Source organism: Solanum tuberosum, unplaced genomic scaffold (assembly GCF_000226075.1).
Source record: "Solanum tuberosum cultivar DM 1-3 516 R44 unplaced genomic scaffold, SolTub_3.0 scf00221, whole genome shotgun sequence".
Lineage (NCBI taxonomy): Eukaryota > Viridiplantae > Streptophyta > Magnoliopsida > Solanales > Solanaceae > Solanum > Solanum tuberosum.
In genome coordinates, this window is record NW_006239151.1 from 519,563 (window position 1) to 546,074 (window position 26,512).

At 38.3% G+C, this 26,512-nt stretch overlaps 1 protein-coding gene across 1 annotated transcript; it reads right to left on the reverse strand.

Annotated features, from left to right (window-relative positions):
* Positions 1 to 1,832: 1,832 nt before the first annotated feature.
* LOC102597665 (probable LRR receptor-like serine/threonine-protein kinase At1g74360) lies at positions 1,833 to 26,512 on the reverse strand. The gene is made up of 6 exons (XM_006356680.2): positions 26,234 to 26,512; positions 25,728 to 25,962; positions 25,511 to 25,652; positions 25,299 to 25,423; positions 25,139 to 25,220; positions 1,833 to 2,419 (listed from the first exon to the last, which is right to left on the reverse strand). The coding sequence occupies exons 1-6, from the start codon at positions 26,410 to 26,412 to the stop codon at positions 2,103 to 2,105; spliced, it is 1,080 nt and encodes a 359-aa protein (XP_006356742.1). The 5' UTR covers positions 26,413 to 26,512; the 3' UTR covers positions 1,833 to 2,102.

Genomic DNA, 26,512 nt, shown 5'->3' on the forward strand with positions numbered 1-26,512 from the left:
CATTGATAGGGTGCTTTTCATGGTAGCTTGCATTAGCTTAGGCATGGTAGCCTAGGATTGAGGATTTATGCTCTCCTATGGTATCTTGAACTAGCATGGTTAGAATGCTCTTCATGGTAGCTTGACTTGGTTAGGCCAAGACCATTTCATGGTAGCTTAGGATTGAGATACCATACTCTCCTAAGAATAGCTTAGGGTTGAGGATTCATACTCCCTTAAGGATAGCTTGCATCTCATTGAATGGTTGCATGGTGGCTAGGTTGATACTTGTATCCTTCCTTTGATAGCTTGGATTGTATGATAGTATATTTTTCCAAGGTAGTAGGTCTAGCATGGTAGTATGCTACTCTTTGGTAGACTAGAATGAAATAGAATTGGCATTGAGTAAGCTAGCCTAAAGGAATACTTAGTGTGAGTGGTAGTATGGGATGCTACTCATACATTGCACAAGTATTACTTGAAGCTACTTATGAAGTGTCCTCTTATGTGAAGTATGCTTAGCTTGGAGTGTTGTTATAGTTGCCTTCCATGATATGAATGACTTAAGTTGATAGTTCCTTGACATATGAAGTCGGTCCATAGTGATACCTAGAATTGATGAAGATGAATAGGGTGACTTCAAGATATGCTTAGTGTGTGTGGTATTATGGGATCCCCACATGCATTGCACAAGTGTGCCTTGAGGTTACTTAGGGGTTTAGTGCTCTTATGTCATGAAAACCTAGGTCTTAAGTATGAAGGTAGACTATGACCAAGAATGACCAAAGAGAGGTACTTAGCTTAGGTAGTATTATGGGATGCTATCTTGGCCTTGCACAAGTATACTTGGATGTGGCTTGTGAAGTAGTTCACTTGAGTATGAAAGACTAATGGTTGAAGTATGAACTTATGTATGCCTTATGTTGACTTGTTATGATATGATACTTATGTTGGGATTATCTTATGATTATGTTAATGTCTCTTATGATTATGTCTTATGTTGACTAACCATTTTGAGATGTTTTATGTTGGTATGTTAGCTTTCATACTTGGTACATTTTGTACTAACGCATATTGGGTATTGGAAATTGAGTGCTTTGGAAGCTAGGTTCCTAAGGCGTTTGAAGACTTGAAGATTTGGTGAGTCCTCATAGCTTCGAGGACAAGCCCCTATGTTCCTTTTATGTCTTTTCTTATGTTTCAGACTTTGTATGGGTTGTGTCCCAATGACTTTATTCAAGAGTTTTAATAGATGGTTTGAGACATAGTAATAGAAAGACTTCCACTTGTTGCTTTTATGAAATATGACTTTCATTGTAAAAGTTTTAAATTGTTCCGTATTTTCAATTCTAATACCTATGTTATGATGCAAAGGGCTTGTATTAGCTCCCTTCGGGGTCGAGTACGCCGTGTTATGTCTAGGGGGTACCCCTGAGTCGTGACATATAGCCAACAAAGGATATTATGAGAAGGTATTTATTGTGTCTTATCTGATAAGTCACAACCCTTCAGAAAATCACTACCATTCATACTCTTCGGAGAAGTCACAATCGCCAATATAAAAAAGTGTCTAACTTTTAATATAATATAGCACAAATAAATTAGTAAGTAAATATAATGCAATATATAGAAGACATTAAATTGGGTGTTTTAAGTTGAGAGCATTATAGCAATTTAACATTTAAGTTAGAAAGTTCATGCTTTTAAGATAGAATAGATATAGATAGATATGCAAAAGGCCCTAAAACGAGAAGTGAATCTGAAAAGGTCGAGGGTAAAAATGGCAGATGGTACAACCAAAGCATACTCCTAATCTAATTTGGGCTAACCAAAAACGACACAACCAGCACCAGTGCACCCGAAACTTATGCATATAATTTTGAAATCCAACATAATTAAACCCACTAATAATCTCTTCCACACCTCAAACCTCACAGCAAGTGCTGCTAAAGACACAACTAATTAACATAAGAGTTCATAATGAAAACACGTGATATTGGCTACAGCCCGGAGAGGGTTTCTGTTCCAACACACATCAAAATGCAGTTACAATATATGCATCACAGCCATCAAGTGACATATGCGAGCTAAGAGTAGTCGTTCAGAAGTTTTACATTAGTCACCTAGAGGGAATCAATCCAGGGATATGAATCTGATACAGCTGGACGATACCCAGTTATGCTTACCAATTTATCAAACACTGTGTCAATGTCTGGACGCTCATCCACATGATTCACACATGATTGTATAAGTTGTGTAATTGTAGTGCCAGTGTCAGCATCTATCTCAAAGCTTTCAGCAACAATGGAGCTTTGATTCATTTTTGAAATATAATAACCTGCATGACGCTCACTCTTCCACGCACGCTCCTTTTTAGTTATCAACTCAAGAAGTAGAACACCAAGTTCAAATGCATATGCTTTTGGAATGAAAGTGTTATCTGCAAAATACCAATAAAATTAGTCTTATTTCACTCCAATGGGAATAACATCATTGTTGCACCAATATATATATATATATATATATATAAAAGCAAGAACTCCTAAACATAAAAAGTTAAATTACTACATATCGTTGTTACTATTTACCTAAATTTTTTTATTTTAAAAAAAAAAAACCCTACAAATAGTTTAAACCTAACTCTTCGGAATAGTTGTCAAAAGATTAACCAACTAATTTCCGCCAACGAAATAATGAGGTTTAAATATTTAAAACAAAAAAGAGTAATCAAGTTTCATAATGAAAATACATGATGGATTGATGGTATATTTAATGGTGTAAATAGTAAATTGAAGATTCTAAAATTAGAAGTTTTATAAACCTGAATAACCTTTTAACATTTTACTTCCCCTGTCCATTTTACTTGTCATGATTACCAAAAATAATTAGCCAAAAATACTTTCTATTATATCCTTTGAGGTTCCAACTAAATACATGGCTGAACAGGTTTTACAAGGGGAATCGACATGGAAGAAGGATAAAACCCAACTTGAATGGTGGTCACCAGTCGCTGGTTGTTGCACTGATATTCAAGAGACGGAGTGGACATGGATAAGAGCTATGGGGCTGCCTTTACATCTATGGTCTGAGAAAACCTTCAAGGCTATTGGTGACCACTGTGGTGGTTGGTTAGGGCATCTCCAACCCTAATCTCTATTTTACTCTCCAAATATAGAGTTCTCTATTTTCTCAGACAACCAACTCCAACCCAATTCTCTATTTTACTCTCTAAAAAAGAATCTTTTTCTCTCTCCTCAATATTATATTATTATTTCTATTTCATTCTTATTTTCTTATTTCATAATAATCACTTTATATAATTTTCATGTAATATAAAATTTTATTTTTCAAATTCTTTACTTAATATAAAATTATATTTTTTTCCTAAATTTCTAAATAACATAAATTGCAAGCAAATATTATATAATATACGAATTAATGAACAATTCAAATAAAAGTGAAAATATTAATGAAATACTTTCAAGATTATTGCATTACTTTCATAAATGCTCATTAATGCATTACGGAGTTCAAAATAAGAATTTTTATCCTTAATTATTTTATGTCTAGCTAAAGATTGTTCAAATCGGAGATTTTCATGCAACAACTACAAATAATTAAAAAAGAAATCAACAAGCACAACCGCAATCACAACTACACTAATTATGAGGATCATACATTAATTTTTTTCAAATATTGTTAAATTTGAAAAGGGCCTACCGGATTACTAAATTATTGTTGTAATAAAATTATTATGTTATGTATTGTTATCTTGTATTTAAATTATTGTGTTATGTATTATATTTTTAAACTAAATTTTTCATCTTATCATTTTAATTTTTTGCATTCTTCATAGTGAATTAATAATGATATCAAACTATATTAAAGTGACAAAAATTTTAAAAATTGAAACATTATTAATTTGGGATGGAAGTAGTATATCTAAAATGATATATTTTTTAAAATGTCATATTACATTTAATATGAATTACTAATATTAGAGATATAATTAATGGTCTTATATGAAAAATAATATGTTAATCACAAAATAATAATAAAATAATAAAAAGTGAAATAGGGAGGTGAATAGTAGTTCTCTATATTTGGAAAACTACTATTCACCACTCTATAAATGGAGAATAGAAAGTCATGTAGAAAATGGTTGGAGAGCCCATTCTCTATTTTACTCTCCAAATATAGAGAGAGGTGGGTTGGAGATGGTCTTAGAAACTGAAGAAGAAACCTCTTTGAAGAGTCATCTCAAATGGGCAAGACTAAAGATTAAAGGAGGAGGGCGGAGGGCGCCATCAGAAGTGATCACAGAAGACAAGGGAGTGATATACATAATACCCATTTGGAGTGAAATTCCGACGAGGGTGGTCGCTGGAGAAGAGTGGAAGAATTTGCAGAGATCTGAGAAATATTCGGGAGACTGCTGGATAAAAGAGGGTACCTATTTGCATGATAGGCTTGACAGCTTGTGTATAAAAAAGACTAGCCATGTGATCCCTGAAAAGAATCAATTCAAATCTGTCTTGGGTAATGGTTCACAGACACGTGAGGAGGGTTTGGTCCTTGATTTTACTAAATAGAAAGGAAAGTGGGCCATCAATTAGTGAGGTGGCCCATTTTAGTCTCATGGAGGAACAAAATTTCATGTCGGGTGATAGGGTTTTTTCTGCAGAGATGGGCTCTGACCAGAAGCCCATTGGGAGTGATAAAGATTTTGGGCCCAAATGTTTTATTTCCTCACGTTTGATGGAGCCTAGATATGTATCTTCCCACGACACTATTACTGCTGAAATAGATGCCAACAAACACTATACCACAAACCAAAGTCCAGTCCTACATGCAGAGGAGAGATCGAAGGATAATATAGAGAATCATACAAGTTTTTCACATCTAATCCAATCTATAAGAGAGGGCGATATCAGCAAGACAGAACAAGGGACAACAGATATGGATTCAGAAATAATTGGGAATAATAGCACTCAATTGGTCGAAATTGAGCACTGGCCAGTCGAAGATGTGCAACCACTGGATACTCAAATGCAGATAGCGGAGGTGGATGCATCAATATGGGTGCGACGTAATGTTATGAGGCTCAGTAAACAATTTGGGGTGGATATTCAGGGGTACGAATGGGAAGTATGGTCTCTTCTATGAAGCTAGATAAAAGAAGACAGGAGAGACTAAACAATACTGAAATCTCTTCTCCTAAATCAAAAGGCCAGAATGAAATGAAGAATCTTCTTCAATTTGGGGTAAAATTTAAGGATGGAAAACCAAGAATTAGGGGAAAGGGAATATGCAGTGGGTCTCAATGAAAGCCCATATCATCTCGTGGAATGCGAGGGGATTGAATGACATCAACAAGTGGAGGGTGATCAAATCTCTAATTCAAGATTGGAGGGCTGATTTTTACTGTGTTCAAGAAACAACAATGGAAGGCGAATAAGGGGAAGTTGTGAAACATCTATTTAGCAACAGGTGGGCTGATTATGTGGGATTGGAGGCCAATGGAAGAAGTGGAGGGATTCTTTATCATGTGGGATAAAAAGTGCTGGACATGGGAATTAATACAGTACGGTGTACATTCTGTTTCTTGTAAATTAAGCTTTACAAATTAAAATTACAGTTGGCTGTTGACTGGGGTTTATGCCCCAAATTGTCTGAGGGAAAGGGAGCACTTATGAATGGAATTGGGGGGTATGAAAGGGGTATGTGAAGAACCCTGGGTAGTGTGTGGGGATTTTAATACTACCAGATTTTCCTCAAAAAGAAAGAACTGTATAAACATCTCGAGAGCCATGAAAGAATTCTCAGATACCATCGAGGGGCTGGAACTTATTGACCCTCCACTTTTGGGGGGGAAATACACTTAGTTCAGAGGAGGCAGTCATGAAGGTTACTCTCGGATTGATAGATTCTTGTACTCCGCGGAATGGGATGAAAAATTCAATAAGATCAAACAATCAGTGCTTCCAAGGATCATCTCTGATCATTGTCCTATTTCTTTGAAATGTGGGGAGTGGGGCTTTTCAAAGTCTTACTTTAAATTCTAAAACTGGTGGATGGAGGTTTCTGGATTTAAGGAGAGGGTGGAGGAATGGTGGAATTCGTGTGAAGCACAAGGAAGACCTGATTATATTTTTTCTTGTAAACTAAGATTCCTGAAACATTAATTGAAGGAACGGAATACAGCTAATGGGAGGAATCTAAAGGCTAAGAAAGTTAATATTCTCTACCAGATTAGCTCCCTGGATACCATACAAGAGCAAAGAATGCTATCCGAGGATGAATTACTATTGAAAGCAAGCTTGAAAATGGAGTATGAAGAGGTGGCAAAAAATGAGGAAATTTCTTGGAGGCAGAAATCTAGAATCTTATGGTTGAAACAAGGAGACAAGAATACCAAATTCATTCAAAGGATGGCCAACTGTCATAAAAGATTTAATCACATTGACACCATAGAAGCTCATGGAGAGACCATCACTGATCCAGAAAGAATCAAGGAAGAGATTGTGGATTTCTATAAGAATTTGTACTCTGAGACAGAACACCGGAGACCTTTATTCAACTTTCAAGAAGGCTCAATAATCAGTGGAGATGATAATGATTGGTTGCAGAGAGAATTTGAAGAACAAGAGGTGTTGAAATGCTTGAAGTTATGTGCTGCTGACAAAGCTCCAGGCCCAGATGGATACTCTATGAGATTTTTCCAATGCTGCTAGGAAATTGTGAAAAAGGATGTGATGGACACTATCAGAAACTTTCATAGGAGTGACTATTTTGAAAAGAGTTTCAATGCAACTTATGTTGCCTTGGTTCCCAAGAAAATTGGTGCCAAAAGTCTTAAGAGATTTCAGACCTATAGGCCTGATCGGGAGTGTGTATAAAATTATCTCTAAGCTCCTCACTGAAAGGCTCAAGAGAGTGATTGATAACCTGGTGGATAGACATCAAATGGCTTTTATTAAAGGTAGACTGATCACGGATGCAGCATTGATAGCCAATGAGTGTGTGGATTCTAGAATCAAATACCAGACTCCTGGTATTCCTTGCAAACTTGACATTGAGAAAGCTTATGATCATGTTAATTGGAATTTCCTCCTAAAAGTTCTAAAAGACATGGGTTTTGGTATAAAGTGGATTAGATGGATTGCCTTTTGTATTTAGACTGTCAAATTTTCTATTCTGGTAAATGGATCTCCTGAAGGGTTCTTCTCTTCCAAGAGAGGATTGAGACAAGGTGATCCTCTCACTCCTTTCCTCTTTCTTATAGCTATGGAAGGACTGAAGCAGATGTTTAAAATTACAAGACTTTGGAGCCCTGAAGGGTTTCAAAGTTACAGACTAGGGAGAGTAGTGGGATAGAGATCACCCATTTACTTTACGCTGATGATTCAATTGGTATTCTGTGATGTTGATATTGATCAGGTCAAACATCTGAGAGCTATTCTGGTGATTTTTGAGGCAGTTTCTGGACTTCATGTCAACTGGCATAAGAGCAATTTAGTCCCGGTTAGTAAAGTGGACAATATTCAAGAATGTGCAGGTATTCTGGGATGTGTGGTGGGTTCCCTACCTACTACCTATTTGGGGCTAACTTTGGGTGCTAAAAGTAAAGCCTTGCAAATCTGGAGTGGTGTCATAGAAAGATGTGAGAAGAGGCTTGCAATATGGAAGGGACAATACTTATCCCTACGTGATAGGGTTATACTAGTCAAGTGTTTTGGATGGCCTTCCTACTTATGCCATGTCTCTTTTTCCTTTACCTAGCAAGGTTAGGAAAAGAATTGACAAGATCAGAAGGAATTTCATATGGCAAGGCAACAACGAAAAAAGAGCATTCCACCTGATTAATTGGGATGTTCTTATCAAATCCAGAAAAGATGGTGCCTTGGCATCAGGAACCTAAATGCTCACAACCAAAGTTTGCTAATGAAGTGGTTATGGAGGTATAATTTTGAAACGTATGTTTTATGGAGAAATGTCATTCATGACAAGTATGGTCAAGATGACCAGTGGTGTTCAAAGGTGGTTGTGATCCCCCATGGTGTAGGAGTCTGGAAAGCAATCAGATCCCTCTGGTCTTTGATGGCTGGAAAAATTAGTTTAAGAGTGGGCAATGGTAGGAAACTCCTTTTTTGGTGTGATAGCTGGCTTGGACATAGACCTCTAAAGGAACTCTTCCCTGAATTCTTTAGCATTACCACTATGCCAAACATTAGTCTGGAATCAACAAAAGGAGTACACGGATGGAATATTACTTTTAGAAGGCAACTGCATGATTGGGAGTTGGAAAGAGTTCTTGAATTTTTCAAGACCTTAGGATCATTCCAAGGGCTCAAAGACACTGAAGATTCACTTATATGGAAGCCCACTAGTAAAGGAACTTAAGGCACAAACAGTCAACTAATCAGTGGCCATGGAGATCCATTTGGAAAATGAAGGCTCCTTTTAAGGTGGTATGCTTTTCTTGGCTAGTCACAAGAAATGCTTGTCCCAGACATGATAAATTTCAAAGAAGGGAATTCCAACAGTGTTCTAGATGTTTTTTGTGTGGAGCAGCTAGGGAAAATAATAGTCATCTATTCATTCATTGTCCTATTACTGGACAATTATGGCAACTATTCTTGAATATGGTAGGAATCAGATGGTCAATGCCAGCAACAAGTGTTGATTTGCTGAAATGTTGGAACCAAAATGATGGGGCAATTAATCAGAAAAAATGGTGGAAACTTGTCCCTGCTTGCATAAGGTTGACCATTTGGAAGGAGAGGAACTATAGAGCTTTTGAAGACAAATATAATTTTGTGGAGAAAATCAAGATGAATTGTATATTGTTGATTTATTTTGGTGTAAAGAAAGCTATGCTGAGGAGGCCAAATCACTAGTTGATATGATAGGATCCTTGTGAAGCAGTAGCCTAAGCTTGGTTGGGATTTTGTAAAGCCTTTTGCACTGTTATGGTGTAATTTTAAAATATATATATAAATATATATAGTTACCAGTTTCAAAAAAAGGAAAAATCTTTCAGTTGCACAAACAAGATAATGGTTGAGAGAAGGGGATGTCACAAGTCCTTCAAGAAAAAACTCTCCCAGGCACATATCCCTAGGCTTCTTTCTTAGAGGTCTCTTCTGGACCTGTATTACCCTTTTCCGCGATATCCTTCAACTCTTTTGCACCATCCAGTTTACCCTCTTTCAACGGACAACAGACTTTGTTTTAGATCTGGGAGAAAATCTTATGAGATCTCTATGTATTCATAAGATTCAGTACTTTGGTTTGATTGGGTGGAGAATGTCAGGAATTCCATTAGAAGGTCAACTCTGAGTGGTGCTTTACTCTGGCTATGCAGAAGAATGAGCAATAGGGGGAAGAACTTAAATCATGGAGATGCAGTGATTTCTCTACTTATACTTATTGCTCTCAAAAGTTCAATAAGTACGGGAGGTTCCTTTCCACTATTACAGTTAAGGGATATAACAGAGTTGTGATCATCATTCCAGAAAGTTCTTATAATGAGGGATGGGGCCTGGTGGCTACAAAGATTGAGGAATTTATCACAGAGAAAACTAGCACTCCTGGTGCATTTATTACAAATGGAGGTACAACAGAACAACTATTACATGAGAAGGGCAGTTTCAAAGATGCTCTTAATAAGAGCAAGTGGACTTTAAAGGAAACTGAGGTTACTGAGGTTGATGTTGTGAAGAACCTGCTTTCTGTGAAAGCTCAAGAGGGTGATAATGATCTTCTGCACAAATGTCTAGTTGGTCGATTCAATGGTGGGGATGAAGTTCCGACTCGCAATGAGGTGAGAAGATGGGTTCAGCAGACATGGAAAGGGACTCAGAATATCCTAGTGTATGACATGAATGGTTTTCAGTTTCTCTTTTAAGTTCCAATCAAGGAAAGCGACTAAACACATTCTTATGGGCGACTAGAGAAGACAAGGGGTCATCTTAACAGTTGCCTGGTGGTCTCCGACGAAGGGCTCCTTTCCAATCCAAATCAAGTTTGATTGGTTTTCGATCTGAGTACATGGTCTTCCTCTACACCTCTGGTCCACAAGAGTCATGAAAGAGATAGGTGATAAATGTGGAGGTTGGCTGGAAAATGAAGAAGAAACGGAACTTAAGAACCACCTGCGATGGGCTCGCATTCGGGTTAAGGGTCCGAGGGAGACAATACCACTGTCCATTGATGTTGATGATGGAAATCTGATCTTCTCTATGCCCATATGGGTAGAGTCGCCGGCGATGTACAAGAAAAAGGAGATAGTTACTAACCCTAGACAGGTGACTATAGCTAGTAAAGGAGAGACTAGAGTAGTTCTGAGTTCTGGAAAGTATAAGAAGACTTTTCATTAAAAAAGTTAAAGAGGTTGTAGGTTTATAGCCAACAGATTTTGTGGGGTCTGCCACGCAACAGGTGGTATCAGTGTTAGAGCAGGTGGCTTGTAGCAGTGTTGAATGTTTGAATTTACAAGAATCTGTGGGGCCTGATCCAACTCTTTTAAATTCCACTTTGCCACCAGACATGGACCAACCAGAAAATCCTTTTGGGCCTACTCATTTAACTCCCAGACCAAAGCCCACATCAGAACCATTTATTGAGCATATTGGGTTACAAGACCCTTATCAAGAGGAGGACCGGCTCCTTTTTCAGAAATCAACAGATGAGATGAGCTTTTTAATTAAGAAGTCCAATGGATTCACAGAACCCTTTACAAAATCCATTCCAAGGGAGTCAGGCAAATCAGAAACAATATTTGAACATTCCAGCATTAATGAGGACACAGAATTCTGCATGCGAATGGAAACAATTCCCAAGAACTTTCAGAGCCTTCGCATAGACAATTTGCAGATCAAAGAAAGTAAAGAAACAAGCGATCTAGTTTCAAGCCAACTGGATAGCATCAAGGGAGTTGACAGTGAGGGGGAAGAACGCGTTATAGAGCTCTTCGGAGAACAAATGGTGGAGTATGAGGACCCTAAACCATTAGCAATGGATGACAGCATCATAGAGGACTGTATTGAATCACAAGCAATGGTAAGGTTTCAACTCAATCTACTCAAACTTAGTCGTTTGTTTGGAGTCTCTACCGAGGGGTATGAAAAAGAATTTTATTCCTTAATCATGAAATTAGAGCAAAACAAGCCAAGGGAGAATCAGAAATCAAAGGATAGCTCATCAAGCAGTAACAACAACAGAGTCCCAAAGGAATTAAGGAATTTAATTTTCAACATGAATTTCAAGGATGGTGAGCCAAGAGCCAGAGGGAGAAGCCTAACTATTGTGGAACAATGAGGGTGAAATTAGTTTCATGGAATGTAAGGGGTCTAAACAATGAAAATAAAAGGGGATTAGTTAGAAATCTAGTTAGTCAATGGGGGGCAGATATTTATGTTTTAGTGGAAACTAAACTAAAGGGTAATGTAAGTAATTTGTTGCATACTATTTAAGAAAAATAGATTGGGGGGCGGGGAAGGGGGGGGGTTGCATTTGGAAGCAGTGGGGAGCAGTGGAGGGATACTAATACTATGGGACAAAAGGGTCTGGGAAGGGGAGTTAGTAGAGAGTGGTGAGCAATGCATTACTTGCAAATTAATAGGTCAGAACCAGAATTTAACATGGTACCTGATGGCTGTCTATGCTAAGTGCAAAAGAATGGAAAGAAGGGATCTCTGGTGTGAATTGGGAGCCATGAGAAGTCTCTGTGAAGGGTCGTGGGTAGTGTGTGGTGACTTTAATGTCAAGGAGGTGGAGCTTATAGATCCTCCTTAATTTGGAGGGTCTTTCACTTGGAGAAGAGGAGAGAACCATACAAATGCATTAAGGATTGACAGAATAATGTATTCTGCTCAATGGGAGGAACTCTTCACCCTCATTAGATAATCAACTCTTCCAAAGTTGGTATCTGATCATAACCCAGTTCTACTGACTTGTGGAGACATGAACTTCAAGAAGTCATACTTTCAAATTTGCAAACTGGTGGATGGGGGTTGAAGGCTTCAAGGAGAAAGTGAGTTTCTAGTGGTCATCATTTGTAGTTACTGGTAGAGCAGATTTTGTCTTAGCTGAAAAGCTGAAACTCCTAAAAGGAATGGAGCAAGAATAATAGGAGCAACTAGAAACAACAAAAGGAAGAAATCCTTGAAAAATTGGCCAAATCGGAGATCGTTCGGGGGCAAAGACCACTTACAGATGATGAAGTAATGCAAAAAACAAATTTGACAATGTCTTTTGAAGAAGTTGTCAAAAATGAAGAGATAAGGTGGTGACAAAGATCCAGAATATAATGGTTGAAGCATGGGGATAAGAACACACAGTTTTTTCATAAAATAGCTACATCTCGCAAAAGATACAACACCATAGAATCTTTAAAGGTGGAGGGAAGCAATGTCACTGATCCTACTGATATCAAGGAGGTCATCAAGAGTTTCTCCGAAAATTTGTACAAGGAGACAGAAGTTTGGAGGCCAAAATTACAATTGCAGGGGATTACATGTATTAATGAGGCTGAAAAGGAAGAGTTACAAAAATTGAGGAGGAGGAGATTCTAGAATGCAATAAACTTTGTGCGATGGAGAAAGCTCCTGGGCCCGATGGTTTTCCCATGTCCTTTTATCTTATATTCTGGAAGTAATGAAAGAAGACATCAAAGGTACGATACACGAGTTCTATAATAATCAGAGGACTGAGAGAAGTTTCAATGCAACTTTTGTGGCTCTCATCCCCAAGAAAGTAGGTGCTTCTGAATTGAAGGACTTCAGACCTATAAATCTAATCACAGGCATATACAAAGTGTTAGCAAAGATACTAGCTGGGAGACTGAAAAAGGTGGTGGATAAGTGGTCAACAAGCATCAGATGGCCTTCATTAAAGGGAGACAGGTAATGGATGTTGCACTTATAGCTAGTGAATGTGTGGATTTAAGATTGAAAGGTGTTGAGCCTGGTGTAATGTGTAAATTGGACATTGAAAAGGCATATGATCATGTAAATTAGAAGTTCTTGCTGAACACCCTCAGACAAATGAGCTTTGAAGAAAAGTGGTTGGGTTGGATTCATTTTTGCATCAGCACTGTCCGTTTTTCTGTTCTGGTGAATGGTGAACCAATGGGCTTCTTCCCTTCAGAAAGGGGACTTGGACAAAGTGACCCCTTATCCCCCTTTCTATTTATCTTGGCAATGGAAGGTTTTGACAGCTTGATGAGAATAGCAATACAAAAAAGAGGATCGAAGGTTTTCAGATACGGGGTAGCGGTGAACAAGTTAAAGAAATTTGTCATTTGTTATATGCATATGACACCATCATTTTTTGTGAACCTCGGGAGGACCAGATAAGATTCTTAAAAACAATCTTACTGTTTTCTGAAGCTTCCTCAGGTCTGAAAGTGAATTGGGGGAAAAGCAATTTATTTCCAATCAAGGAGGTGACAAACATTTTGAATCTGGTAGATATTTTTGGGTGCAAAGTGGAGAATATGCCAACAGTTTACTTAGGTATGCCTTTGGGCAATGAACACAACAGCATACAAATTTGGGATTGCATTGTGGAGAAAACAGAAAGGAGATTAGCAAGATGGAAGGCTCAATATTTGTCTATGGGAGGCAGACACACTATTATCAATTCAGTGCTAGACTCCCTTCCTACTTATGTCATGTCACTATTTCCATTACCCCCCAAAGTTTTAAAGAAGCTGGACAAATTAAGGAGGGAACTTCCTTTGGCATGGATGCAAAGAAATTAAAGATTATAACCTAGTCAAATGGGAGATAATCTTGAAAGCAGAGACAAAGGGGGTATGGGTATTAGAGATTTAAGGAAACAAAACAATAGCCTTTTGATGAAGCGGTTATGGAGGTATAATGAAGAGGGGCAAGGCTTATGGTAGGATGTCATCAAATCCAAGTATGGTGAGTACAATCCTTGGTGCAATAATGTTAGTGTTGATGCCTATGGGGTGGGGGTCTGGATAACTATCAAAAACTTAGGGAAAAACTTGAAGCTAATATGACATTGAAGTGGGAGATGGCAGGAGAACTAAGTTTTGGACAGATGCACGGAACAAACAGATTCCTCTAAAAGAATCCTTTCTAGATCTGTTCTTACTACGTAGTAATCCAGATGCAAATATCAATGAATGTTGGACAGCACAAGGGTGGGATCTAATCTTCAGAAGGTTTTTGAATGACTGGGAAGTGAAAGAGTGGCCAAATTGCTAGAGCTATTATAAAAATTCTCTAGCATCACCAATGCTCCTGATTCTTTGAGATGGAAACATAGTAAAGATGGGGCTTTCACGGTTAGCAGGGCATACAAAATGGGAAGTCCCCAGCAACGCAACTCTAAGCAGAGTTTGTGGAGAAAGGTATGGAGAACCTTAGCACCAGCTAAGGTAAAATGCTTTACATGGTTGGTTGCTAGAAGGGCTTGCCTGACACATGAGGTGCTGAGGAGAAAAGGAAAGATTATAATATCTTGGTGTTCATTATGTGGGAACGAGCGGAGACCAACCAGCATCTATTCTTGCATTGCAACTTCACAACACAAATTTGGGCCACTTCCTTAGTCTCACAAAGACAAACTGGACCATGCCCGAGCATACTGCAGACCTGTTGAGTTGTTGGGTAAGAAGAGGGCAGAGCAAGAGTCAAAAGGCATGGTGCAGGATAATTCCACATTGCATTTGGTGGACAGTATGGAAGCTAAGGTAAAATGCTTTACATGGTTGGTTGCTAGAAGGGCTTGCCTGACACATGAAGTGCTGAGGAGAAAAGGAAAGATTATAGTATCTTGGTGTTCATTATGCGGGAACGCAGCAGAGACCAACCAGCATCTATTCTTGCATTGCAACTTCACAACACAAATTTGGGCCACTTCCTTAGTCTCACAAAGACAAACTGGACCATGCCCGAGCATACTGCAGACCTGTTGAGTTGTTGGGTAAGAAGAGGGCAGAGCAAGAGTCAAAAGGCATGGTGCAGGATAATTCCACATTGCATTTGGTGGACAGTATGGAAAGAAAGAAATAGTAGAAACTTTGAAGATAGGTCCAATTCCATTCAGAAGGTTAGATGGGATTGTATTGTATCCTTTTATTTTTGGTGTAAAGAGAAAGGTTTAGAGGATACAAAAAAGATTGTAGAATTATTAGGATCCTTGTAAGTATATTTTTCTCTTCTTTTGTTCCCCTCTGTTTGCAGGTCACCGACATCTCCTGAATGCTGAAGAATACATCATTACCATTTTCAAAAAAATAAAAGGGGATGTCACAGGATCACCAATATTATGTCTGACTTTTCTGAATGGAAAGAGGAGATGGAGTTGCATGATCCATCTATAAGAGGAGGAAGGTTTACATGGTTCAGGGGTATTAATCATAAAAGTGCAGCTAGACTTCATTTGATAGATTCCTCTACTCAATGGAATGGAGTGAAACTTTTCAAAGATGTAAGACAGGATTCTTTTTTTTGACACTAGAAACATTTGTATTTCAGTCGGTACTTAGGTAGTACTAAAAAACCATATTTACAAAAAAGAAGAAAAAGATTATAGTCTTTCCAATGCTAAACCAGGAACTAGATGGACCCTAAAACATCTATGATTGACTTAGTCTCATTGGAGTAGACATTTGTACACCAAAAACAGAACAACAAAATACATTTAAGCTTGACTTCCTGCAGGTTGTTGTCCCTATTTTCAAAACATCTATCATTTCTCTCTCTCCATATAGTCCACCATATACAAGCAGGGATCATCCTCCATCTTTCTCTGTTTGTAGTCCCAACTCCAGCCTCCTCCCAACTGAAAAGAGTCTCATCAATCTTACTAGGCATACTCCAGGAAATGCCTCTGAGATTAAGGAAAATCTGCCACAGTTGGTCAGTGAAATTGCAGTGTAGAAAGAGGTGTTTTACTGTCTCTGTATCCTTACTACATAAGGAGCATCAGTTGCATAGAGATATACCTCTCTTGGCCACATTGTCCAATGTCAGAACTGCTTCATTGGCTAGCAGCCAGGTGAAGCATTGTCCACTTTTTTGTGGCACTTTGACTCTCCAGATTTGCTTCCAAGGCCATTTGAAGTCTTGATTCTCCCTAAGACTTGTTTGTTTATATCCTTCCTTCATCCTGTATCTTCCTTTGTTGTGCCCATGCCACCATAAATAGTCTTCACCTGTTTGGATTCCTTGGAAACTCTCCAGAAGTGTGAAGAGTTCAATCATTCTGGGAATTTCCCAGTCATTCAAGTTTCTTCTAAAGATCATATTCCATCCTTTTTGGTGACCACATTTCAGCAACAGTTTTCTCTTGGTGTTGAGACAAAACAATGATGTCAGGAAAGAGATCTTTAAGGCTCACAGTACCCATCCATTTATCAATCCAAAAACTTGTTTTTCTGCCATTTCGAGCTTTGACAGTTAATTGATTACTGAGAAACTGCCAAAATATTCTAATGGATTTCCAGAGGCTAATACCATAAGGGTGTTGACCTCTTTAGTTACCCATGTGTTCAGTTGCTCATACTTGCTCTTGATTACCCTGTACCAGAGGGCTTGGTCCTCCTGATGGTACCTCCATAGCCACTTGACCTTCAGTGCTTTGCTTTGGTATTTAAGACAGGATTCTGCCTACAGTAATATCAGATCATGCACCAATCATCCTGGAGTGTGGCAATTGGGAGATCATAAGAGGTCCTTTATCAAATTTGAAACTTGGTGGTTTGAAGTAGAAGGCTTCGTGGATCTGATACAAAGCTGGTGGAATGCATTTGCAGTGGAATGTTGCCCTGAGTCCTGACTACAAGCTCAATGTTAAACTTTAGTTACCGAAGAAAAAACTCAAAAGTTTGAGGCAGAGAAATGTTCAGTGAGAATTTTAATTGGAAGAATAGTCTGCTAAATGAATTAATAGAACTAGATTATGTTCTTCACTCTGGAGAAATGACCAGGGAGGAGATGATGCAAGGGCAACAGTTGTAATAGAACTGGAGAATCCAAAAAATGAGGCAAGCTGGAGGCAAAAAGCTAGAGCTCTTTCACTTCAAGGGGGGATAAAACACAGGATACCAAAAGCTCTTAAGAGATACACTACAATTGATAGGTTGGTGGTAAAGGGAGAACAAGTTCAAGAACTAGTGGATATCAAGATGGCTATGGTAGATTTTTACAAAAATCTTTACTCAGAATCTGAAGCATGGAGACCTACATATGAGTATACAGACTATCCAAAGATCACAAATGAAGAACAAGATTGGCTACAGAGACCATTCACAGAAACTGAGGTCTATCAGGTTATCACTCAAATGTGTTGTAGACTTGTAGATAAGGCCCCGGGATCAAATGGTTTCAAATGACTTTTTACAAGTCTTGCTGGGAAGTTTTGAGAGAGAACTTAGTGAGCTACATCAATAATTTCCATCAGAATGATGTTTTTGAGAAATCTTTTAATGTGCCAACTTTACAGCATTAATTCCTGAAAAGCATGGTGCAGAAGAATTGAAAGACTTTAGGCCAATACGCCTAATTGGGGGAGTTTGTAAAATTATCTCCAAGTTGATCAGAAAAGATAGAAGACTGACATGGAGAAGTTGGTATATGAACATCAAATGACATTCTTGATGGGGAGACATATTTTAGATGCTGCTCTTCTGGCTAATGAATTGGTGGGCTCAAATGAAACAGAAGACTCCCGGAATTTTGTGCAAGCTTGACTTAGAAAAGGCATATGACCATGTCAATTAGGCTTTTCTTCTAAAATTTTTGAAAGATATGGAGTTTGATGACAAGTGGATCATATGGATTAGTTTTTCATCTCTAGCTCTCTTTTACTTAATGGCAATCCTGAAGGTTTTTTCCATTCTCAAAGGGGTATAAGACAGGGTGATATAATGTCACCCTTCTTATTTGTCTTGGCAATGGAAGGGATGAATCATATGTTTAGAAAGGCTAATGCTAATGGCTGGATAAAAGGTTTTGGGGCACAAAGCAATAGAGGCAACAACATGGAGATCACTCACCTGATGTATGTTGATGACTCCCTTGTCTTTTGAGAGGCAGGAGTGAATCAAATCAGACATGTGAGGTTATCCTAACTATCTTTGAGGTTATATCTAGATTACATGTGAACAGGAGCAAAAGCTTCTATTTTTTAAGTCAATTAGTAGGATGGTTTGGGTCTGCTAGCTGCAAATATGGGACGCCAAGTGGGATCACTACCCATGAAGTATCTTGGACTGCCACTGGGAGCAAGGAACAAAAAACTCACGATATTTGGAGTGAAGTAGTGTAGAGGTGTGACAGAAGGCTGGCTAGTTGGAAAGACAATACTTGTCCCTTGGGGGCAGATTGACATTGATAAACTCTGTTCTCGATGATGGCATGTTTTCCTATCCCTGGAGGGGTAGAGAAGAAGATAGATAAATTAGGAAGGGATTTTTTGCGGGATGGTTGTGAAGAGAAGAACAAAAATCTTGTGGATGGGATTCTCTAATTTGTAGCAAGAAGGATGGTGGCCTTAGAATCAAAAGACTTGGGTATTCATAACAATAGCCTGTCACAAAAGGGGCTATGGAGGTTCATGATAGAGGCAAGTTGTCGTGGAGAAGATTCATCACACATAAATATGGTTTAATGAACAGCTGGACAACTGAAGAAGTGAAAGGTACCTATGGATGTCGTCTTTGGCAGACCATTAGAAATATGTGGCCCAAGTTCTGGACCAATATTAAAATCAAAATGGGTGATGGGGTTAAATCTTCCTTTTGGGATGACTGGTGGATTGTTCAGAGTTGTTAGAAAAACCTTAATCCAGATTTATATATTTTGAGTCTTCAAAAGTAAGCATCTGGGTTTACGCCAGAATTCTTGAACAATATTTGGTTTAAGTTTGAAAATACTTCCAGACACAGTTCTAAATGCTCTTTCCCTCTCCTACTTCTTAGGAGAGAGGAACTCATCTTCTCCGGCATCCTCCACCAGGCTCAGCCTTTTTTTAAATAGCCAACAATAATCACCTACTGTGATTATTGATAAATCACCCACTAGTAGGATGAAGGAGAATCGAATCTATTTCAATGCTGGTTTCAAGTCTTTCGATACCACTAGATGGGAAACTGAGAAAGCTGAATGGTACGAATGGGTAGAGAGAAGCAGAAAGATGATGCGCAGATCGTCCATGAGTAGAAAGGTGTTGGAATGGATCTGTCTCTGTCTAAGAGAAGCATCCAAAGAGAAAAAGAAGGAGACAAGGAGGTGGAAATTAGTTGAGCAAGAGGCAGTGCATTTTTGCACGAGAAAACATAATATACATGGGATGTTCATAAGCATCATAGCAGTAGAAAGGTGTTGGAAGACATAACAGCTCAAGTGGAAGACATGACATCAAGATATAAAAGTACAAGGAACAGAGGAAAGAGGAGGAGTGCAAATGCTAGTACTTGATGAATTTTAAACTAGTATCTTGGAATGTAGGGGACTTAATAATTTAGAGAAGAGGAAGCTAGTAAATAGCATGATATGGGGGTGGAAGGCAGACATCATATGCCTTCAAGAAATAAAATTGGAAGGCAATGTCGTAGATTTAGCCAAGCAGGTCTAGGGAGGAAGGTGGATCAGACAAGCATATCTGGAATCCAGTGGGACAAGAGGGGGGATCTTGATGATGTGGGATAAGAGAACCTGGAAGGGGGAAATCTTAGAAATAGGGGCATACTCTATCACATGTAAATTTGAATCTCAACTCCAAGATTTTAAATGCCACATCACAGATGCCCCAAACTGTTACAAGGAAAGAAGAATAGTGTGGGAAGAGGTGAGTTCAGTCAAAGGACTAATGGAAGGACCATGGGCTATTTGTGGTGATTTTAATGTAACAAGATACATATCTGAGAAGAAGAATTGTACAGTAAGAACAAGGGGTATAAGGAATTCTCTGATTTTATTGAAGACATGAAACTAGTTGACTTGCAACTTGAGGATGTCACATATACTTGGTTCAAAGGGGACCAACAGGACACAGCCTCCTGGAGGATTGACAGGATCCTAATTTCAGAGGAATGGGATGACAAGTTCCAAAATTTGAAACAGATTCCACTTCAAAGGTTGATTTCAGATCATATTCCTATAGCCTTATTATGGGGGTCTTGGGAAAGGAACAAAAGTTACTTCAAATTCAAAAATTGGTGGTTAGAATCTGAGGGTTTCATTGACAGAGCCAGAGAATGGTGGTCTTCTTTCAACTTCACAAAAAAACTGATTATAGATTGGCTTGCAAACTAAAAGCTCTGAAGACTAAACTTAAAGAATGGAGGAATGGGGAAGAAGGAAATTTGGGTACACAGAGGAAGAAATTGCTTGAACAGTTGGCATCTAGAAGCTGAGAGGGAAGACAGAATCCTTACTAATGAGGAGTCTGCCAAAAAATCTGAACTGATGTTGAAATATGAAGAGTTGATCAAAAAGAAGGAAATCTCCGGGAGACAAAAATCAAGGGCTCTATGGCTGAAGAAAGGTGATAAGAATACTAAATTCTTTCACAAGATAGCAAATGCACATAGGAGATACAACAACATTGATCAACTTATGATACATGGAGAGTTGAATAAAGAGCCAAGCAGAATTAAAGGGGAAATTGTTGAATATTATAAAAGGTTGTATAAGGAATCATCTCAATGGAGACCTGAGTACATAAATGTGCAATGTCCTGTCCTAACAGAAGAAAATAATCAAGCTCTACAAAGCAACTTTGAGGAAAGTGAAGTGCTGAGATGTTTGAAGTTGTGTGCAGTTGACAAAGCAGCAGGTCAAGATGGTTTTACTATGGGGTTTTTTATTAAATGTTGGGATGTGGTAAAGCAAGACATCATGGACACCTTTCAAAACTTCTATGAACATGAAGTTCTTGAGAAGAGTTTTAATGCAACTTTTATAGCTCTTATACCCAAAAAGAAAGGTGCCAAGGAGTTGCGGGAATTCAGGCCAATAAGTCTAATTGGTAGCATCTACAAACTTATCTCCAAAGTTCTGACTGAGAGGTTGAAAAGGGTGGTGGACAAGTTGGTAGACTCACAACAAATGGCTTTTGTTAAAGGGAGACAGATAATGGATGCAGTTTTGATTGCAGATAATGAACGTGTTACCTGGAAATACTTAATGAAGATGTTGAATCTGATGGGTTTTGGGCAGAAATGGTTGAACTGGATAAAGTTTTGCATATCAACTGTTAGATTCTCAGTACTCATCAATGGTAACCCTGCAAGCTTCTTTCAAACCCAAAGAGGTCTCAGACAAGGGAATCCCTTGTCACCTTTTTTGTTCCTGATCAATATGGAGGGTTTAAACAACATGATAAAAGCTGCTAACTTGAGAGGGTGGTTAAGGGGTTTTGATGTGGCCAGAGAAGTTACTGAGAGACTAGAAGTCACACACTTGCACTATGAAGATGATACCTTGATTTTCTGTGATGCTGAGGAGGAACAATTGAAGTATCTAAGAGTGATTCTGGTCTTATGTGAAGGTATTTCTGGATTGCATATCAATTGGAGGCAGAGTATGATGTATCCTATAAATGAAGTTAACAACAAGAGTTGTTTAGCATCAATTCTGGGTGGTGAAATAGGAGTTCCGCCTACTATATACTTGGGAATGCCTTTGGGGGTCAAATCCAAGTCCATAGACATACGGAATAGTGTGATTGAGAAGTGTGAGAAGAAATTGGCCAAGTGGAAGTCTCAGTACTTATCTAAGTGGGGTAGACTGACCCTTATTAACTCAGTACTTGATGCTTTGCCAACCTATGTGATGTCCTTGTTTCCTATCCCACCAGGGGTCATTAAGAGGTTGGATCGTATCAGGAGGAATTTTTTGTGGCAAGGCAACAAAGAAAATAATAGTTTTCATTTGGTTAAATGAGAGGAAGTCATGACAAGCAAGGAAAATGGAGGTCCAGGAATAAAGAATCCGAAATTGCAAAGCAAAGCTCTTAGTATGAAGTGGTTGTGGAAGTATGCAAACAACAACCAGATGCTATGGAGGAAAGTAATGGAGCCAAATATGAAGAAGAGGGCAATTGGATAACTAAAGAAGTAACCACTCCTTATGGGGTTAGCCTCTGTAGGTCCATCAGAAGCTTGTGGAATGAAGTGAAAAGTAACTCAAAGACAAAAGTAATGGCTGGGAGTAAGACCAGATTTTGGAAGGACATTTGGCATGAGAAAGGCAACATGGAAGATCTCTTTCCAGACATCTACAACCTAATCATGTTTCAACAAAGCACTATAGCATATCTATGGTCACCACAAGGATGGAATTTCACTTTCAGAAGAAACCTTAATGATTGGGAAATAGTGAGAGTTGCTGAATTTTCAAACACTGTAGACACTTTCACTGGACTACAGACAGGAAGGGATAAATTGTGGTGGACAGGAGATGACAAGGGAGTGTTCAAAGTCAACAAATCCTACAAGTTGATGGATTAGACAGATCAACAGTGCTCAAGTTGGCCTTGGAAGCAAATATGGAAGAGCAGAACACCTCACAAAGTCTCCTTTTTTGTCTGGTCAATAGCTAAGGAAGCAATCCTTACACAGAATAATGTTATGAAGAGGGGGAGAACCTTGTGTTCCAGGTGTTTCCGATGTGGTGAAACATCTAAGACTGTTAACCATCTATTTTTACATTGCAAGTACACCCATCATCTGTGGAGAATATTTTTAAGCCTCAAAGGCATTTCCTGGACAATGCCTAGGAAGGTGGCTGAGGCATTACTATGCTGGGAAGAAGCAGGTGTACATGCTAAGGACAAAGGTAGATGGAGAGTTATCCCGGGGGCTATCTGGTGGGCAGTTTGGAAAGAAAGGAATTCAAGATGTTTTGAGAGCATAGAGAACAATGTGTAGAAAGTTGAATTAAACTGCATTTTATTTTTTGTCTTTTGGTGTAATCAGTTATACTCTAATGACAATGTCTCTATTATTGATGTGTTAGACTCAACTTAGACGTAGAGAAGTGAAATCAGGAGTACACTTGTATATAAGGTTACAGTACACGGGTAAAGTTTTGTGACATAATACAAAGTTACCAAGTTAAAAAAAATAAAAAATAAACAAGCATCTGGATGGAGAATGAGTGGGAGCTGAATTTCAAAAGAACTTTGAATGATTGGGAAGTAGATAGAGTCATTACATTGTTGCAGTGTTTGAACTCCTTTGAAGGCATTATTGATGTACCAGACAAACTAGTTTTGGAGCCTTTCCAGTAAAGGATCCTTCTCAGTAAAATCAATCCACTGAAATATGACCAGCAAAAATTATGTGACAATGGTATGGAGGTGGAAATTTATCTAGAAGATTAAAATTCCTACAAAATAGCTTGTCTGGTGTGGTTGGTAGTTAGAAGGGCTTGTTTAACTCATGAGAAACTACAAAGAAGAGGCCCTCAAATTTGCTCAATATGTCTATTGTGTGGACAAGAAGCTGAAAACAATGGCATCTTTTCCTGCATTGTGAGACAACTACAAATGCATGGCACATGTTCCTTTGTATGCTAGGGGTGAATTGGGCAATCCCAACAAACAACTTTGGAAAATTTGAAGAACTAAAAGAGTATTGGAAGAAGAGGGGCAGAGGAAGTGGCAGAGGATTCCAGCATATACCTCAGACATTTTGAGAACAAAAGCAACCCCATCCACAAAATTTAGATGAACTGCCTCAATCTTTTTTTATTTTTGGTGTAAACCGGATCGAATAGGGGAGATAGCAGTTTTGTAGATTTCTTTGACAATTTGTTAGTTAGTAGTTGTACATAGGATCCCCCGTAATCCTATTTTGTGAATGTAAGCTTTTCCCTTAGCACATGTTTGATGGTTCTGTACAAGTTAACCTTATCAAGAAAAACTTGATCACTTTACTAATCTCACATTCAATAGCAGAGAACCACTTCGACCTTTAGAATACTACGAGCAAGGGGGAGGATTAAGAGCACTGCAAATCCATAATTGTACTTTTTAACCAGAACCTAATCCCATTTTTCAATCCTTCCCTGATCACAGTTCTCACCTCTGTCAAAAATGGAACCTTCACCAAGTAATTCCAACTCTCAACATCCTTGAGAGAATATAGAACTATAACTAATATGTTTCTTTGACCATTTCACTACCCCCAAATTTTAATTGCATTTTTTTGTTTGTAAATAATCATATGTAAAAATCAAATAAAACTAAATTTAATCTACACAGTAGAAAGCTGCCTAAAAGCATCTGGTTGTCACCTAACTACATTAATATTAACCACCAAAACTTCTTGATGTAGGAAAAGCTCAAGTAAAAGCTACGGCTGAAGATGAACTTCTCATGGGATTTTGTTACTTAGCTTTTCAAATGATGAACTGAACAAGTTGAAGAAATAGATACTAGTGTGGGTCTGGAATTGTATCAAGAAGGATTAAAAGGAGACAAATAAGAACAGGTTCCTTCCTTAGGGTACATCTGGATGGTCTTCCACCCACCACAAGCTTTTAAAGAACTCAAAGAAAATGAAGGGTCCCGAAAACCCATTTATGCTTCACAGACATCGGCATGTTTTACAGAGGAATATCATTGGACAAAACATCTAGCTTATAATTGATATATAGTAGGTGTCAACTACGATAATTAGAAGTCAAAAAATTGAATAAATAGCAAGACAGCAGTAAATGCGTGAAATATATGGGCAAAAATCTCGATAAGAGAAGCTTTTTTTTTCATCCAGAGAGAATTTAATGTGAAATACTAAGTTATTACTTATCAATACAATACTAAGTTATTACTAAACAGAAGTTGCTACTAAAAAGTCTCATAGGTAGAACCTAATTCATATTAAAAAAAATGCTACACTGCTGAGATTTCAAACACACTACCGGTTTTAAAATGCTACATTAAAGTAGTCATGCACGCCGCCCAAAACCCACATAACGTGAGCAGCTATATATGAAACTTTCATGAAAAACATATAGATAGAAACATGAAAAACAAACTAATGATCTGAATTACTAGCACATCTAACCTCTGGGAGATAATAGGAGCAATAATACAAGTTATGGAGTAATTTTATTTATTTTTTGAGAAAGGTATAAGTTATGGAGTAATAAAGATGCACAGATACCTGAGGTAGTTGCAGAATAGCGAATCCCAAGTGTCTGCGGAAATGCATAGAGGTTAAAGTCCACCAATTTAATGTTATATTCCTGCATAGTAAATTAAACTAATTAGACATGTAGGAGATAGTCTCAAGACACCCAAAGACACGGAATAGAATTTCACACCTTATCAATGATAATAATATCTTCAGAGCCATTACAGCTTAAATCAAATTGTTCCCTGCTTAATGTTTTCAGGAGCAGTGCATAATCAGTTGCCACCTTCATTCGCTCCTTCCACCCAAATTCAGCTAAGCGTGTAAAATAGAGTGTTATCAAATGCAAGAAACAACAAATTCTTCAGACTCCATGTTCAAGAAGCTCAAGTAAGCCAGTACCAGAAGTAAGTAATTCGCACAAGGGTGTGTTGAACTTCAGATCATAAACTACGGCCAGCTTCTTCTCAAAACAAAAACCAAACAACTCCACCAAGAAAGGATGTGACTTAATTTCTGACCTTTCAAGTAATATAATTTCATCCTGTTGCAAAGTCACAAAATTAGTGACATGACACAACATGACGGAGTCAATCAATAAAATATAGTATTTACTCACACGGAATTTTCGTGGATAAGTATCATAGCTGTGGACTCCAGGAAAGACAAAATCCCATGTTTTAACAGTGACCTCCCGCTGCCCCTCTTGACCAGCATCTATAAACCCCCGGAACAATCTGCCATGTCTAACTTCCTGGATGAAATTCTCGCTACAGAATTTATTAGTGATCTTCTCCAAGACATCATAGCTCAAATTTTTCGCATTACCCACGTTCAGACCTTGAAAAGGAACCCTGCATATTAGATTCAAGTTAGCTTACCTGCTGGCTGCTAACAGGAAGGATGCCGAACAAACTATGTACAAATGTCCAGCAAACCATGAAGAGAACAATTTGATTTGGAACATAAAGCTAATTTCCTTATGTAGCCAATTCAAACAAAACCCTAATGTCACGAATTAGGTCATAACTATTGGGAATTAGGAGTAAATACGAATTAGAGAAGAAGAACGTATACATCAGAGTCCAATATTGATACACAATAATAGAGGGAGAGAAAGTTTACCCCTTCCCATCATAGCGTTTGAGAGTAGGTTTAAGGGTTCTAATAACCTCGGCTGGATCAAGCCGGCCAATTTTAACCATATGCGAGCTGCGAATGTTGTCCATCTGATAGTAAAACAGGCCGCTGTCTAGGTTTCCCAGATTATGCAAGAAAGCTCCTACGCCGTCTGCCTCTGCCATTTTTGCACGATATGAGATTATCTCAGATTGATTGCTGTTTGCTTATTTGCTTTGCCTACGGGAGCGGTTACGATTGGAGTGGCCTCAGTTGTAATTTACA

Coding starts and splice junctions, on each gene's coding strand:
- LOC102597665 (XM_006356680.2), bottom strand. CDS start 26,412: ATGGCAGAGGCAGACGGCGTAGGAGCTTTCTTGCATAATCTGGGAAAC. Junction 25,424..25,510: donor GTGCGAATTACTTACTTCTG/GTACTGGCTTAC, acceptor TTACACGCTTAG/CTGAATTTGGGTGGAAGGAG. Junction 2,420..25,138: donor CTATTCTGCAACTACCTCAG/GTATCTGTGCAT, acceptor GGTATTTTGCAG/ATAACACTTTCATTCCAAAA.